Below are 16,839 nucleotides of genomic sequence, written 5' to 3'. Positions count from 1 at the left end.
TCAGACTGTGTGCCTCCCCATCAGACTGTGTGCCTCCCCCACCAGACTGTGAACTCCCCCATCAGACTGTGAACTCCCCCATCAGACTGTGTGCCTCCCCCACCAGACTGTGAACTCCCCCATCAGACTGTGAACTCCCCCATCAGACTGTGCACCTTCCCCATCAGACTGTGAGCCTCTCCCATCAGACTGTGAGCCTCTCCCATCAGACTGTGTGCCTCCCCCACCAGACTGTGAACTCCCCCATCAGACTGTGAACTCCCCCATCAGACTGTGCACCTTCCCCATCAGACTGTGAGCCTCTCCCATCAGACTGTGAGCCTCTCCCATCAGACTGTGAACTCCCCCACCAGACTGTGAACTCCACCATCAGACTGTGAACTCCCCCATCAGACTGTGCACCTTCCCCATCAGACTGTGAGCCTCTCCCATCAGACTGTGAACTCCCCCATCAGACAGTGAATTCCCCCAGGAGCAGGAGCAGGCCTGATTCGGTCCGGACTCCAGTGCCCTGCATGCAGGTGAAAAAGGAGGATGGCCGGGGCTAGTTTCCCAGTCTTAGGATCTTGCTGTTGTGAAGAATGAGGTGTTACAATCCTGGAGACGGTTTAAGATTTATTCCATGAACCCAATGCCAGGTGCTGAACCCCAGTGTCCACACATTGCCCGGCTTTGCAACACCTCTGTCAGCATTCACGCTCCAGCCATCGGCCACCTTGGTGGGCACTGTAGACATGGCCTCTGTGGCCTCCTGAGATCCCTCTGCACCGAGGGTGTCAGACAGGAAGCCTGCTTGAAGCTCTCCTTTGCTTTCTGCACTTGCCTGTGTCTTTCTCTTGCAGCCATGTCCCCGAGTCCCTGATGTGGGTCACTAAGGAAGGTGAGCACAGTGGGTGGGAGGCACCCAGAAGCTGCCTTCCCTCCGCTCCTCCTCCTCTGTCTCTGCCCGTCACCTGTGCCCAGCCGCCCTGGCCTCTCTGAGGTCCCGGACAGTCGTGTCCTAAGGCCTTCTTGCACCTGTCCTCCCCTGGCCAGACTGATACTATACAAATGCCGCTGGCCTCGCCCCCCTGCTTGAAGCCCTCCAGAGGCTTTGCAGTGCTTTGTCAACACAGATCGAGCCTGGCGCCTTCCCCCTCTGACTGCTCAGCTGCTCTGGGCCATGCTGGAGCTCACGGGCTCCCCCTCTGCTGGGACAGCTCCTCTTGCGAGGCCCAAGCAGCTCCTCTCCCTCTCTGCTCAAAGTCACCTGGCCCTCAGCACCCCCGTCATCACCACCCCACACCTGCCTTAGTTTCTCCTGGGCATGTAGCACTATCTGGGTTTTCTCCCAGATCTGCCCGTCTGCACAAGGACAGACATTTCTCTCCAGAACAGGGACCTTGTCTTCCTCTCTCATCACTGGGTCCCCAGGCCCAGAAATCTTTGTAAGCTGAGAAATCTGGGGGAACCACAGTGTCTCTGAGCTTTGGATTCAGATAAGGGATGAATCAGGGCTTCCCAGGGGGTGCTAGTGGTAAAGAACCTGCCTGTCAATGCAGGAGATATAAGAGACATAGGTTCGATTCCTGGGTCGGGAAGATCCCCTGGAGGAGGGCATGGCAACCCACTCCAGTATTCTTGCTTGGAGAATCCCCATGGACAGAGGAGCCTGGAGGGCTACAGTCCAGGGAGTCGCAAAGAGTCAGACACAACTTTGCAACTGAGCTCACACGCACCCCTGCACCTCGCCCCCCCTCCTTTCAGCCCAGCACTGACCCCGTTCTGTTCTTCTCTGTCCCTGTGCTGGACAGATGTTCCTCCAGCTGTTGGCTCCCCCTCCTCTCCTGACCCTGGGCCTGAGCTGGAGATTCAGACTCTGACAGATTGGGAATTTACACCATGGAGAGGCAAGGGCACACTCCGAGGTAGGAGATGGCAGTGTAGATATCTAGCCAGCCCCCTGCCCCCAACCCCAGCGCTGGGCACAGGGCAAGCCCAGTCTCTTATTGGGCATGAATTCCAGTTGAACCTGGGTGAGCTCGCAGAAGAGAGGGTGCTGGGTGGTTGAGCTCTTTGGGGCCAGCGGGAAGCCCCGCTGTCTATCTTTCCGGAATGTTCGAGGCTTTGCTGCTCTGCCCTGGTAGGCTCTCTCTGTGAGCGTTCTTTCTCTTTCTGAAGCCGAGACCCATCTGGGAGGAGAGTGTAACAAGGACACTAAGCCTGAGGATTTCTAACGCAGGGGCCACTGGGGGTGGGAGTGGAGGCAGGCGGCCCCTGGCCTGGCAGAGGATGCAAAGCAGACTCTTACACTGAATTCTGTCAAAGTAGGTTCGTGACGTTGGATGGGGGCTTCCATGCTCTGAGCCTCTCTCCCCACTCTGCTTGGTGGCCTGCCAGGCTCGGAATGGGACTTTGCCCACACCCTCTCCTCGCCCAGGTGTCTGTACTTACATTCAGGGCTGCTCCCTTGGTGGCCCCAGGGGTTGGGACATAAAGCCGTTGTCTGCAAGTCCCTAAGCCTAAGCCGCAGGCGTGGCTACAGGAATAGTTCGTCTGGAAGCTGATTTAGGATTTTCGAAATACCCCCGGACGCCCCGCCCACCCTCAATTCTAAAGGTCTCCTCCTCCTCCTCAAGGTGCTGGGTTCGGTTCCGACCCACTGCTACTCCTTCAGAGGCCCCTGTAAGAGACCACCTTTCCACTTATGATCTGGCTTCATCCCGTCTCCCTGGGGTGATTTCGTCCATGATCGCCTCCACTTGGGTGTGGTCTGTCTCCGAGAGCAAACTCTCAGCTGCTGAAACAGGCCCCTGGCTGTGTTCACGCGGTTACCCCCAGCGCCTGGCACTGGGCTCTTCCAGAGTAGGTGCTCAGTAAATGCAGGAAGAAAGGGCCGGAGGAAGGGCGAAGGGCAGGAGAGGGAGGAAGGAGGAGGGAAGGAGCAAGGCAGGGAGGACAGGGGTCTGGGGCCTGGGGCCCCGGAGGGTGTGGGCGCGCCCCAGGACCTCCGCCGCCCCGGTTGCTGAGCGTCTGGCGCTCGCTCGGGCGGGCGCGGGGCTGGCCGGCAGGTGGCGGTGCGCCCTCGGCTGCGCGGCGGCGGCGGCGGAGCCGCGAGTCCCCTCCTCCCGCCGGCGCCCTCCCCTCGCCGGCTCCTTTCTCTGCGCTCTCGCTCGCGCTCCCCAGCGCCCTCCGCTCTCCCGGCCGCGGTCTCTCTCGCCCGCGCCGCCCCGCCGCCGGCCCCGCCGCCGCCCCTCGGCGACCATGGCGCTCCGGGGATCCCCGCGCGCCCCAAAGGGCCCCGGCCCCGCCGCCCGAACCCCGAGCCCAGGGGCGCCGCCGCCGCCGCGCTCGCCGCGCTCGCGGCCGCTCCTGCTGCTGCTGCTGTTGCTGGCCGCCTGCGGGGCGGCGGGGCGCTCCCCGGAGCCCGGGCGCCTGGGTCCCCGCGCCCGGCTGACCCGGGCGCCGCCGAACCCGCCTGCGGGGCGCGCGCTGCCCGGCGGTGGCGAGGATCGGCAGGCGCGCGACGAGGAGCCCGGTACCCCGGGTCCCGGTCAGGCTCCGGGTCCCGGCGAGGACGGCGCCCCCGCCGCGGGCCAGGGGCGCTGGGCGCGGGCAGCGCCGATGGCCGGAGCGGCTTCGCGGGCGCAAGTCTCGCTCATCAGCACGTCGTTCGTGCTCAAGGGGGACGCGACGCACAACCAGGCGATGGTGCACTGGACGGGCGAGAACAGCAGTGTAAGTGACCTCCGCGCCCCCCGCGGGCCCTGACCCGGACACCTCGGAGCCCCCACTTCCGGACGGCCCCGCGGTCACTCCGGTATTCTCGGAGACCTGGGCACGGGAGTTGCCCCGGCGGCAACCCTGCTGGCCCTGGGCTACTCGGGAAGAGGTCTCCAGATACGTGAGCACCTGCCTCACCTCGGGGGACATTTCCACTGATTTCCGGGACGCTGAGCCGTCTCGGGGGCTCCCCCACTGGCCTCCAGATCGCAGGTTGGGGGCGTCTCTGGAGGCTTCGGGACTCCGGCCACCTTGGGGCGCCCCCAGGCCTTTTAAGATCACTCCCAACTCGCTGCTGCGCCTCCATCGCCTTCACCATGATCCGCCGGGTCCGCCCATTGCTGCTTTGGGATGTTTTTGGTTCCAGGACCTGGTCTACCCGGTACCCGCTCGTGGCACCTCCACGGGCTCCAGGACCTCCCCGGTCAGCCCGGCGTCCGGTTCTGGGGCCGCCCCTCTCCCTGTCCTGAGGACCCGCCGCCGGACGCACCTGGATGTGCGGGGATCTGCTGACCCGGGGAGCTGGGCTCGGCGCCGCGCTCTGGCCAGCTCTCTGCGCTCCCCGCCCTCCCCCACCTTCGCCGCTACTTTGGCCTGGCTCCAGCTGGAAGTTGGACACCCTTGCCCAGCAAAGACACTTCTGTTAGGGTCCTCTGGCGCCTCCTTCCACCAGCCCTGTGGGTCCTACCCGCTCTGGGATCCCGCCTCTTCCTTTGGGTGGTGTGTCAGGGGTATGGGGCTAACCCTCGCCTTCTTTCCCTGGGTGGGGCTGGGGGCGGGGAGCACCCACCCACCTTGGGTGCCCCCCCACCTTGCTCTGTTCCCATCCCAGTAGGTGGCCCACGATGCTGCTGAGGTCACCGCCTAGCAGTCCCAGATGGCCTGTCTCTAGTTTGGGGATAGGGAGTGCTACAGGGAGGTGGCAGCTGTGTGTGTGAGAGTAGCTGGTTATGGGGAGACGAGAACCCTTCACTTCCTTCCATCCATGTCCACTCATTGCTCAGGGGCTGCCCTCAACCCTTCTCCTTGACCACTATTCCCGAAACTTCTGGGGAGGCAGCATAGGGCCAGGCCCTGTGTCCATCAGTCCATCAGGAGTGGAGGGGTGGGGGTCCAGGCGCTCCTCAAGGCAAGGCAGGAGTAGCCTGGGCTGGGCGGTACTGTTACTCAGCTCCTCTGTCTAACCCTGCGTGCTTGGCACCCTGGGGTGGGCAATTCTGCTGGGGGGTGGGGTGGGGAGTGAGTCTGTTGGTGCAGGGACAGTGCTGGATGGGCCTGGTTGGTCCAGAGCTCAATGCCCTGCTGGCCGCCCTCCCCAGCCAGCTTCTCCTGCCAATGCCAGGTCTCTGGTATCTGTCTGGTCATTTCTGCCATCTCCAGTCAGACTGGATGCCCCGGAGGAGGGGCAGGGCTGGGGCTCACTCCCTGGGCACCGCTGGCCAGCAGGAGGCAATCAGGGCCCTGAGGGGCAGTGCAGAGGGTAGCAGGCACCCCCTCCTTGGAAGACCCCTGGGGGTCCAAGTGTTAGTCGCTCAGTCTTATCCGACCCTTTGCGACCACATGGACTGTAGCCCACCAGGCTCCTCTGTCCATGGGATTCTCTAGGCAAGAATACTAGATTGGGTTGCCATTTCCTCCTCCAGGGGATCTTCCTGGCCTAGGGATTGACCCTGGGTCTCCTGCATTGCAGACGGTCTCTTTACCATCTGAGCCACCAGGAAAGTGCCTGGAGGTCCAAACCCTCACGCATCTGGAGAGAGGGGTCAGACCCCAGACGTACAGCTGGGCCCTGCCCTTCCCTCATTCCCGTTTCATTCCTAAACCTTGTCCTGTGTACCCGAAGCTGTACCTTTGGGACTGTAGGGTAAAACCTGGACACCAGTAACTCAAGGGAACAAATAAATCTTGACTCTTAAGTCAATCCTGTGGAGCCAGAACATCCAAATCAAGCCTCCCACCCACCCAGGTTCATCCAGCAGCTAATTCATTTTAGCTTCGTGGGGGTGGCCTGTGCGGGTGAAAGAAGTTAGGGAGAGACACGGAGGGGTGGAGACCAGCCTCCCAGATGGGACCAGCACCTTCAGGACTCACTGAGGGCCCGCTCGCCGACCCCACTGAGTGCAGAGTTTCCTTGGAGAGACTAGGGGGCAGGGCCTGGCAGAGGAGCCCACATGGCTTTGCTCCTTGGGGACAGTGGCTGAGTTGAGTGGGTCTCTTATGACTGTTTCCTGGCTGCTGGCAGGTGAATGCCTGCAAGGGAGAGGTTGGGAGTGGGAAGTGGGAGGGGGTGCTGGCTTCTCTTTAGTGGGGGGCAGGAAGTCCAGATCTGGAGAGGAGCTTTGAGAGATGGCTTGCTCCCCTGGAGCTAGGAAAGGGGGGGCAGGCAGGGGTGGCTGTGGGGAGCCGGGCGTGGCCTGGCACTTAGCAAGACACTCAGGAGGCAGAAGCCCAAGTACTCATGGCTGTTAACGTCTGTGGGTTAGGAGGCAGGCAGAGTAGCCTGGAGATGCCGAACAGGCGTTTGGCTCAAGCACCGTCCACTTCGCTTGTCAATGCCCCCCCGCCCCCTCCAGCTCACCCATTCTCTGGAATGGGAGACTGGAGTCCTCTCTGGAAAAGCACATCATTCTTTGGCTTTGGCAGCAGGTGATGCCTAAGAGTTTCACTTGCCTAGGGAAAACTCGAGAGGAGTGAAAGCTGTAACCAAGCGCCAAGGAAAGCCATTTTTTTTTTCCTAATCTCTAGTTTCTTAGCACTCTGCGCATGCGTTCTGTTATTTTCTTCACTCTTAGAAATGCACTCCAAGTCCCTCTGGCAGCCACAGGGCCAAGGATTTTAGCCAGGATGCTGCACTTGGATCACCTCCGCTCCTCCGCTTGAAAGCCCCATCTTTGAAAGTGGCAACAGGAAAGAAACTGACTCGAGGCTGATTTGCTGAGCAGAGTCTTTTCAAAATTTTATTTCACTTCGTTTGCGCAGTTATCCGGACCCAAGAGCTAGGCTCTGCCCAGGTGCTTTACGTGAGCAGAGAAAGTGTTTGCTTTATTGTGTCAGGTGTTTTTCAAAGTTAATAGAAAAAGCATTTGGTGAGAGGGGTAGGCTGCTTATGACGGTATTTTAGAGCATCTGCAGAAAGGAATGGCGGATGACAGGATGTGAGCTGGCTCCAGGACAGGCCCCGTGGCTGCAGTGCTGAGAACATATGTGCTTTTTCCTTCCAAAGGCTTGGTTTCTTCCCGCTCCCATGGAGATGCAGAAGGGGACTTGCTTGGAAGTTCAGACACTGCCTTTCTGTCTGCCGTTTAGCCATAGAAATGAATTGTTAGGTGTGAAATGAATGTTTCATTGCAACCAACCAGTGTTACCTTTGATGCTCCCAGACGGGGTAGTGCACAGAGGCTCCAGGTTGTGAGTCTCCCTAGCTACCCTCAGGGACAGAGGGGTGATTTGGAGGCAAATATGACAAGAATGAGGGCTTCCCAGATGACTCAGACAGTAAAGAATCCTCCTGCAATGCAGGAGACCCTGGTTCCAACCCTGGGTTGGGAAGATGCCCTGGGGAAGGTGAATGGCAACCGACTCCAGTATACTTGGCTGGAGAGTTCCGTGGGCAGAGGCGAGAGCCTGGCGAACTACAATCCATGGGGTTGCAAAGAGTCGGCCACAACTGAGCAACACACACACACACACACAGACACACAGACACACAGGACATGTATGACAGGGTACAGCTCTCCGCCTCCAGGCTCAGGGTTTCATGCTATCCCAATGGTATGGTGCTGTGCCTTGTCCCAGTTTTCCCGTTTCTGGGAAATCCCATGGTTATATATTTAAGCACAGCTCATCTGCATGCCTTTCTTTAGGGCAGTGGAACTGTAGCTCTGATACATTAATGGGCTGGAATGTGAGCTTCCTGCAGCCAGGCCCAGTTTGTTTGCATTTGTTTCTGTTGGGCCGCAGATTGGCCCGGCCTGCCTCCTCCCTTTTCTGCTTCTGCTCTGTGCCCTGTTTGCAGGGTTGGGTTGGAGATGTCTAGGGGAGCAGAGATAATTCTGCCCTGACTATCACCGCTCTCTACTGGGGGATCTGCGGGAACCTAACATTTGTGCATGGTTTATACCCAGAGACACAGAGCTCCAAATCGGAGCTTCTGAAGGTGTGAAATGGGTCACCCCTGACACACTTGCTAGAGGTCAAGTTCCGTCAGGGCAGTTGCATTAGCCTCCCAGGGCAGCCACAACAAAGGGCCACAGACTGGATGGCTCAAACAACAGAATTCATGCTGTCAGGGTTTTGGAGGCTGGTCATCCAAGATCAAGGGGGCAGTAGGGTCAGTACCTCCCAAGGCCTCTCCCTTTGGCTTGCCGATGGCCGTCTTTGTGCTGTTGTTGTTCAGTTGTGGAGTCGTGTCTGACTCTTTGCGACCCCATGGACGGCAGCGCACCAGGCTTTCCTGTCCTTCAGTAGCTCCTGGAGTTTGCTCGTATTTGCGTTCATTGAGTCGGTGGTGCTGTCTAACCATCTCATCTGCTGCCTTCTCCTCCTTCCTTCAGTCTTTCCCAGCATCAGGGTCTTTTTCCATGAGTCAGCTCTTCCCATCAGGTGGCCAAAGTATTGGAGCCTCAGTATCAGTCCTTCCAGTGTTGATTTCCTTTAGGACCGGCCATCTTTGTGTCTGCGTCGTAATCTCTTCCTACAAGAACACCAGTCATATGGAATCAGGACCTACTCCAGTGGCCTCATTTTAAGTTGTCTCAGTCACTCAGTCGTGTCCAACTCTTTGTGACCTCATGGTCTGTAGCCCGCCAGGCTCCTCTGTCCATGGGATTCTCCAGGCAAGAATACTGGAGTGGGTTGCCATTGCCTTCTCCAGGGGATCTTCCCAACCCAGGGATTGAACCTGGGTCTCCTGCATTGCAGGTAGATTCTTTACCACCTGAGAAACTAAGGAAGCCCCATTTTACCTTAATCCCCTCTTTAAAGACCTTATCTCCAAACATAGTCACATCCTGAGGTCCAGGTGGTTAGGAGTTAAACATATGACTTGTGGGGGCGGGGGCACAATGTAACTCAATAGCTGGGAAGGGGCCTTATTTACTTTTTTGTCCCTTGAGCTCCACACTGGGGAGCTCAGAGTAGTCCTGTGGGGAGAGAAGGGATGGACATTCACAGTTAAGATACAGGGGCTGAGCACCATCTTCCCAGTGGGGAAATCAGGGAAGACTGCCTGGAAGAGGCGATATCAGGGTGGACTTGTAGGTTGAGTGGGGGGAGCACATGGGAGATGGAGAGGAACATTCTGGGGAGGAGCTGCCTGAGCAAGATCTGGGAGGTGGGAATGTGAAGGTACATGTGTGTCATCTACGTGATGACAGTGAACGCATTGTGCATGAAGAGAAATCAGAGGAAAGAAGTTTGAAAACAAAAAATTGGTTGAAGTCAGCTCCTAATGGGTCCCAAACATGAGGCCCAAGGGCCCACCATGGCAGTGTGGGTTATGGGTGCTTGAGCATCCGCTTGCCTGGGTTTGTACCGGCCCTGCCCCTTTCTGGCTGTGAGATTTGGGGTGGATTGACTGAGCTCCCGAGACCTCGGTATCTTAGATCTAGGGGGACGTGATGGCTCGTAGGTCTGTCTGCAGTGCAGGTTCAGTAGAACCGTCTGTGTAAAGTGCTCCGACAGGGCGAGGCCTGAAGCAGGGGCTCAGGGAGTGACCGCGGGGGCTGGGCTGAGTTTCAACCACCACCCCGGAGGCATTGTGCAGGGTGGGCCTGGGGAGACCCTGTACAGAGGCTCAGGGAGGAGGCTGCTGCAGTGCTGAGACCTGGCCCAGGCCCTGGAGGGGGCAGAGGGAGGGGAGAGTGGGTCTGAGGGCGGGCTCCAGTGAGGATGGACAGGGCGTGGCTGCCCCCCTCGGCTCTGGCTTCCCTGTCCCCCCGCAGGCCTCTGTCTTTCCTAGAGTGGCACTGGCCTCATGGCTCACGGCCAGCCTTCAATGTCCAGAGGACCATAAAGGCCTTCATGGAAAGCCTTTTGGGTTCTTGAGTGAATCCAGTGACAAAGCTGATTTGTAGCCTGGCATCTGACGGCGGGGGCTTCGTGGTGACAGCTGTGGTCCGCTCTTGCGTGCAGGCTTCGTGGCTCCAGGGTCTTCCATTTAAGTCTACAGAGCCTTCTGTGAGATATTTCAGAATTCCAGGCCACCAGAGAGCCAGCCTCCAGGATTGTGGGGTGGGGAATGGATTGGAGAGAAAGATTTAGTTCACGGTGTGGCTGAGTTGTGGCTGGTCTGTGCTTGGCCGGGGGGCATCTTCCCAGATGCCTTCTCTGTCTCGCAGCCTTTACCAGGGGCAGCCAGCAGCCACCTAGACAGAGACAGCAGACAGAGGTGGAGTGATGCAGTCGCCAGCACTGAGAGGCTGTCACCTTTGCTGTCAGGAAGCCAGCTGTGCCAGCCTGCGCCTGGTGGCTGGACCAAAAATGATGAGAGCGAGGGCAGCTTGTGTTGTGAGGCAGGCGGTGGTGAGTGGACTTGTACGCTGCGTGGGCTGGGTCTAGGAGAGTCTTGGCATGCAAGCTGGCAGTGTTGTAGTACGGGGGTGCCTGTCTTGGACGCAGGACCACCTGGGGTCTTTGGCATTCTTCTGGGCCTGGAGAACTCCCTCGAAGCTTGAGAGTCCCAGGTGAAAAGAGACCTCATGTTAGCCTTCAAAGCAGCTGCTTTCTAAGAGGGTCTGTTAGGACTCACAGAATGAACTTATGGTTGCTGGGAGCAGGGGTGGATGGGATGGGGAGGGTGGAGGGAGGAGATAGCTAGGGAGCTGGGGATCGACATGTCTGCCTGGCTGTATTAAAGGTGGGTAACCAACAAGGACCTGCTGGACAGCACAGGGAACTCTGCTCAATGTTACGTGGCAGCCTGGACGGGAGGGCAGTTTAGGGGAGAACGGATACATGTGTATATGAGGCTGCCATTCTGCTGTGCCCTTGCCAGCTGTCACAGCATGTGAATCGGCTAGATCCCAACATAAAATGAAAAGTTAAGGAAAAGAGGATCTGTTAGGTGCGGGGGTGCAGTGATGAGCAAAATCAATCACGGCTCCTGTCCTGGAGGGACATTGGGACTGGACAGAAATTTATTACAGAATTCTGGTGCCCTAAGGATTTGTGAAGGAAATGGCAACCCACTCTAGTGTTATTGCCTGGAGAATCTCAGGGATGGGGGAGCCTGGTAGGCTGCCGTTTATGGGGTCGCACAGAGTTGGACACGACTGAAGTGACTTAGCAGCAGCAAGGATCTGTGCTGGGGAGGTCACTGAGGACTTCCTGGAGGAGGTGGTGCTGGAGCAGCTCTGAAGGGTGGGTAGAGTCACCGTTGGGGCTGAGGAGGAGGTTGGGAGGGTGAGGGGGTGCAGGCTGATGCTGAGGTACTGAGTCCTGGAAAATCCCGGGGCACCCTGCAGAGAAAGAACAGTTCTGTCAGTCAGGAAGCTTGGCTCAAAGGCATAAAAAGAGCCCTGTTAATAAGGTTCCCGGACACATTGCACAAATCTACTTTTACTTTAATGAAGTGGCTATTTAATTTGTAGTTGCATGAGGGTTCCTGAGAGTGTTTTAAGGAGATCATAAATTAGTTTCATTCTTCTGCACGCCCCTTCAGATTAGAAGACAGTCCAGCTCTTGGTAGGCCTCGTTTAGAGTTCCTGTTGTTTTAACATTTGGTTTTAGCATAATTGGTCAGAGGCAGGCTCAGCCCCCAGAGGATGACCCCGGGGAGTGCGGAGCTGGAGCCGTGAGACCACGCGCTAGCAACACACCAGACACCCCCACATGATCCCCCAGTTCAGGAGGACCCGGAGGGGGAGCTTGTAAACTGCCTTCTGTTTGGGGGGGCGGCTTCCTCATTTTTCCTTTTTTTAGCATCCAAAGAGTGAGTTATTTACAGATGCTTCCCAGTGGCCCGTTTCACCCTCACCCTCCTAATTCCCTAGTTGGCACGGGTGCTTTATGGAGCGCGGGGCAATGCTGGTGACCCTCGAAGCCAGCCACTTCTGCATCCCTGTTCCTGGCCAGCCTGTGCCCAGGTTTGGAAGCTCAGGGAGCAGGGGGAGCCCTGGCTCTCGTCATGGTCATGGTGAGGTCTCCATCACTGGGGTCTGGAAGGTGAAGCCTGCGTGGGGGTCTATCCCCAGCCTGCTCTTGCCGTGGGAATCCTCGGAAAGCCTCGTCCTTGCTGTGAGTGTGGATGCGGGGCACAGATGCGCCGTGAAGACACGCACCGTGGCTCTTCCAGGAGTGCCAAGTGGATGGCGGGCATGGCGAACGCCCCGCGCCACGTCATGCGGGCTCCCACGGTGCGACCACCCCTGACCCGGGCTCCGTGGGTTGTAAAGCACAGACCTGTTCAACCTGTTCCCAGCCCCGCCGGGAGCTGGCGACAACAGATGCACAGCCCTCGGAGGACGGTGGGGAGACCCTTCCTGCTGCAGCCCCAGGATTCCAGGACACACAGCGCTGTATCATCTGTATCCCGATTAAGCTCTGTTTGTTGTCTTAAACATTTAATGGGAATCCTGCAATGGGAGCTCTCACTGGAGAACCGGAAAAAAAAAAAAAGAATGAAAACTCTGCTGTTCTTTTGAGGTGGAAAAGTTGCTTCTTAATTTTACATCTCTGCAGCAGTCAGTTACTGCATTCGCCCAGAAAATTACGATCATTTAATTAGTTTCTTCTCATGCCAGCTCGAAGATCTTAAAATAACAGCACTCTTCTTCCTTCATGATTTTCTTGCAAAAGCCGATGGTTCCCTTCAATGCTGAGCTCGCCTTGACTCCAACAGGGCACATCTCTTGCACGATGCCATGTCCTGATGCTTGGAGATAAATTTAAGTTCATATTAAAGGAAGAAAAGAGCCAGGCCAAATGTGGCTGCTTCTATTCAAGTGACTTTTAATTCAGAAAGGGTTCTTTATGAGTGTCTGTGCCATGCGTATTTCTGAGGCATCAGAGATACCATCTCCTGGGCCTTAGCGGGAGAGGTGGCATTTAGGATGGCCTCCATACTTCTGCTTTGGAGGTAATTCTATCTTAGAATAACAGTTTCTCATCATTTACATATTGCTTCTGATTAGTAATCATGAAGTTAATAATCACAGCCCCCTTTTATGTGCCCGTGGCTATGCCAAGCACATCACAAGCATCATCTCATTTACTTCTGCAAATAGTCCTAAGAAGCAGATACAACTATTGCACTCATTTTACAGACAAGAAAAGCAAGGTTCACAGCATCCAGGGGACTTGCCCAAAGTCACACAGCTAATACAGGCCCGAGATGTGATTTCACTCTTCACTCTTGAGCCTGAGCGCTCCTTTTTAGGGCAAGAAATATTTTTACGCTTTTTTCTTTTTTATTGTTTCTCAGTGGTGATTCAGTTCAGTTCCGTCGCTCAGTCGTGTCCGACTCTTTGTGACCCCATGGACTGCAGCACGCCAGGCCTCCCTGTCCATCACCAACTCCTGGAGTTTACTCAAACTCATGTCTATTGAGTCGGTGATGCCATCCAACCATCTTATCCTCTGTCATCCCTTTCTCCTCTTGCCCTCAATCTTTCCCAGCAGCAGGGTCTTTTCAAATGAGTCAGTTCTTCGCATCAGGTGGCCAAAGTATTGGAGCTTCAGCGTCAGCATCAGTCCTTCCAATGAATATTCAGGACTGACTTACTTTAGGATGGACTGGTTGCATCTCCTTGCATCCAAGGGACTCTCAAGAGTCTTCTCCAACACCACAGTTCAAAGGCATCAGTTCTTTGGCGCTCAGCTTTCTTTATAGTCCAACTCTCACATCCATACATAACTACTGGAAAAACCTTAGTTTTGACTAGATGGACCTTTGTTGGCAGTGGTGGTAAAATACAGATAACTTAGAATTTGCCCTCTGAACCGTTTTGAAGTGTACATTCAGTGGCATGAAGTACTTTCACATGGTTGTGCAGCCATCACCACCGTCATCTCCAGAACTTTCTCATCTTCCCAAACTGAAACTCTGTCCCCGAGAAACACTAACCCCCCATCGCCTCCCACCTCCCCCTTTCTCTGGAAACCAGCATTCTACTTCTGTCAGAGAATCTGACTATTTATTCTAAGGACCTTGTGTAAGTGGGGTCATGCATTATTTACCTTTTTGTATCTGGCCTATTTCACTTGGTGTAGTGTCCTGAAGGTTCACCCATGCTGTAGCATACATTAGAGTTTCCTTCCTTTTCAAGGCTGAATCGTATTCCAGTGTGTGGATGGACCACACTCGTTTACCTGTTCATCCTTCCATGGACACTTGGCTGCTTCCACCTCTGAGCTATTGCGAACAATGCTGCTATGGACACGGGGTAGGGGGTATAAACGGCTATTGAAACTCCCGTTTTCACTTCTTCTGGGTATGTACCTAGGAGTAGGATTGCTGGGTCATATGGTAATTCTGTGTTAGTTTTTGGGTTGATCCTGTGGCCTGACACAGCAGACTTCACTCCTGTGTCTGCCTTGAGCTTTGCCCACTTGTCAGCTAGTTGCAAGGCTGCAGTCCCTAAGGAGGAGAATATTCACGGTGCTCAGGGCCATCCCACACCTGGAAATCACACGGTGGGGAGACGATGCGGCGGTGCCGTTTCTGGTTTCCTCCGATAACCCCCATTCTGCCATTTAAGACCCAAGGGGAGGGGGCTGTTACCCGGATCCCAGGAAATCCAGATCTGTCTCCTGGGAAAGTCAGAAGTAGGCTGACTGGCCAGGGGTGGGGGGTGGGAGGTGGGTGGTCCAGAGGGGCGTGGCCTGGAGCTGCTGCCTCCCTAAGGTTAACCTTTTGTATTTCAAGTTCACTTCATTTCCTCCCTTTCCCCCTTAGGCCCTTTCCCCTATTGACTACCCCATTGACTAAATAATTCAATTTTCACTCCGTAAAAATAAAGCACTCAGTAAAAAATCTTATGTTTTTCTCAATTTATTCCCATCGGGACTACTTAACCCCATCCAAATTGATGTTCTGATTTATCACTTGACCGTAGAGGGGCTTTAGGGTTTTTACTTCATTCCTGCAGCCGTTCTTCATCCGAGATGAGGTAGCTGCTGGGCTGCCCAAGGATGCCCACAGAGGGGCTTCCCAGCTCCGAGGACCACCCCTTCATCCTGGCACAGGGGTCCTCACCTCATTATGTGTCATAGACCCCCCCCCACGGAACTTTCTCAGAATGTGGGTTTTATGACCAGCGCAAGGTGAAAATAGAGAGGGCTGAAAGGAAATATGGTAATAAAGTCACCAAAATATTAAAACTAACTTCCTTTAGTTACATATCGACAAGAGTTAGCAGCAAGTGTGATAACTCCTGGAGAAGGCAATGGCACCCCACTCCAGTACTCTTGCCTGGAAAATCCCATGGACGGAGGAGCCTGGTAGGCTACAGTCCATGGGGTCGCTACGAGTCGGACATGACTGAGCAACTTCACTTTCACTTTTCCCTTTCATGCACTGGAGAAGGAAATGGCAACCCACTCCAGTATTCTTTCCTGGAGAATCCTAGGGACGGCGGAGCCTAGTGAGCTGCCGTCCATGGGGTCGCACAGAGTCGGACACGACTGAGGCGACTTAGCAGCAGCAGCAGCAGCAGTGATAACTCCTACAACTTTGAAGTTGTGATGAGCGTTAATGATATTTCGCAACCAGCAGCACCTGTCAACACGCCCTGGGAAGCACCTGTGGTTTCAGCTGGTGACAAAGTCCCAGGTGCCGATGACACCATTGTGACTTGCTGCCTGCTTCATGCTGAGAGAAGTGCCCAACTGCAGCTGGAGTGGATGAAAATAAAGAGGTCGTTGTCTGGACTTCCCTGGCGGGTCCAGTGGCTAAGACTCCTCACGACCAGGGCAGGGGGCGTGGGTTCAATTCCTGGTCGGGGAACTAGGTCCCACATGCCGCAGCTAAGACCTGGTGCAGCCAGTAAAATAAAATAAATATTGCAAATAATATTAAGAGGTCATTACTTCTCCATCCAAGTTCATGGGTCCCTAGATCCTGTGATCCTGGAATGGGCGGTGGGGGAATCACAGGTGAGTAGAAGTGAAGTTCATGCCAGGTAGGGCGTGGCTGGTGGGAAAGAGGACAGATAGACCCTGTGGAAATTATCCTCCCCCGACCACTGACCGCAGCGCCTGGTCCTAGCGTCCTGTGTCCCCCAGGCCCCAGCCTCTCCTTGGTCCTCACTGGCCCCCTAAGGGTGTGGACTCCAGGAGGGCAGGGCTTCGGTCTGTCTGTTCTCTGCTGTCCTCCAGCTCCTGGTGCTTCGCAGATGCTCAGTAAACGTTAGGCTCCTTGAGGAGGCTGGGAGGAGCTCACTGGTCCTGAGGAGCGGCCAGCTAGGAGGCCCGGCCCACCTCCTCCTCTGCTGAGTGTCTGGGCATGACCGCACGGCCGGTGGGTGGCGGAGCTGGCCTCCCTGTCCAGCTGCCTGCCCCTCACGAGACCTCTGAGGCTCTGCAAGGCATTGGTTGATCTCTGCCTGTGTTCACAGAGGGTCCTGAGCCTTCCCGGCGGGCATGAGCTCTTTGGGGGGGAGATGGAGAGACTGGAGGAGGCAGAAGGAGAGGCTCCAGAACCTTCGATTGGCAGCGGTGGCTGTGCAGCCAGGTCATGGGCCTCTGCCCTCTGGCTGAGGTGGGTCAGCTGAGAGCCGGGGCACTCAGCAAGGAAAGAGTGGCAGTCTCCCAGTTCAGCTGAGGCTTTTAAATCGCTTCTCTGGGCCCAGCCTTGTACATTCACCTAAAACAGAACCCAGCACCCAGGAGACGGTTGGCTCAGCTTTTCAACAAAAATAAGCAACTTCGGGGACTGGGTTTAAACACAGAGGCGCCTTCCTGGAGGGGCGGCGTGCGGGACTTGGAAGGTCGACCCTGATGGGTGTCTTTCTAAGTGTCTTCGCGGGGTCACTTGTTCATTCGTCCATCCTGCACTATACGTTTCCTCCGGGCTAAGCTCACAAGCAGAGACATTATTTTACCAACAAAGGTCCGGTCTAGTCAAGGCTATGGTTTTTC

General features: G+C 56.0%; 1 protein-coding gene across 2 annotated transcripts in view; it reads left to right on the top strand.

Annotated features, from left to right (window-relative positions):
- Positions 1-3,243: 3,243 nt before the first annotated feature.
- SORCS2 (sortilin related VPS10 domain containing receptor 2) overlaps positions 3,244-16,839 on the top strand; it is a 486,615-nt gene continuing 473,019 nt past the window's right edge. For both annotated transcript variants that reach the window (XM_081580604.1, XM_081580512.1), the window contains exon 1: positions 3,244-3,717. In XM_081580604.1, the coding sequence (XP_081436730.1) occupies positions 3,244-3,717 (474 nt within the window). The remainder of the gene's footprint in view (positions 3,718-16,839) is intronic.

This window comes from Giraffa tippelskirchi, chromosome 1 (assembly GCF_054371585.1).
Source record: "Giraffa tippelskirchi isolate mGirTip1 chromosome 1, T2T-mGirTip1v1.2.pri, whole genome shotgun sequence".
NCBI lineage: Eukaryota > Metazoa > Chordata > Mammalia > Artiodactyla > Giraffidae > Giraffa > Giraffa tippelskirchi.
This window is presented reverse-complemented; position numbering and strand designations above follow the sequence as displayed.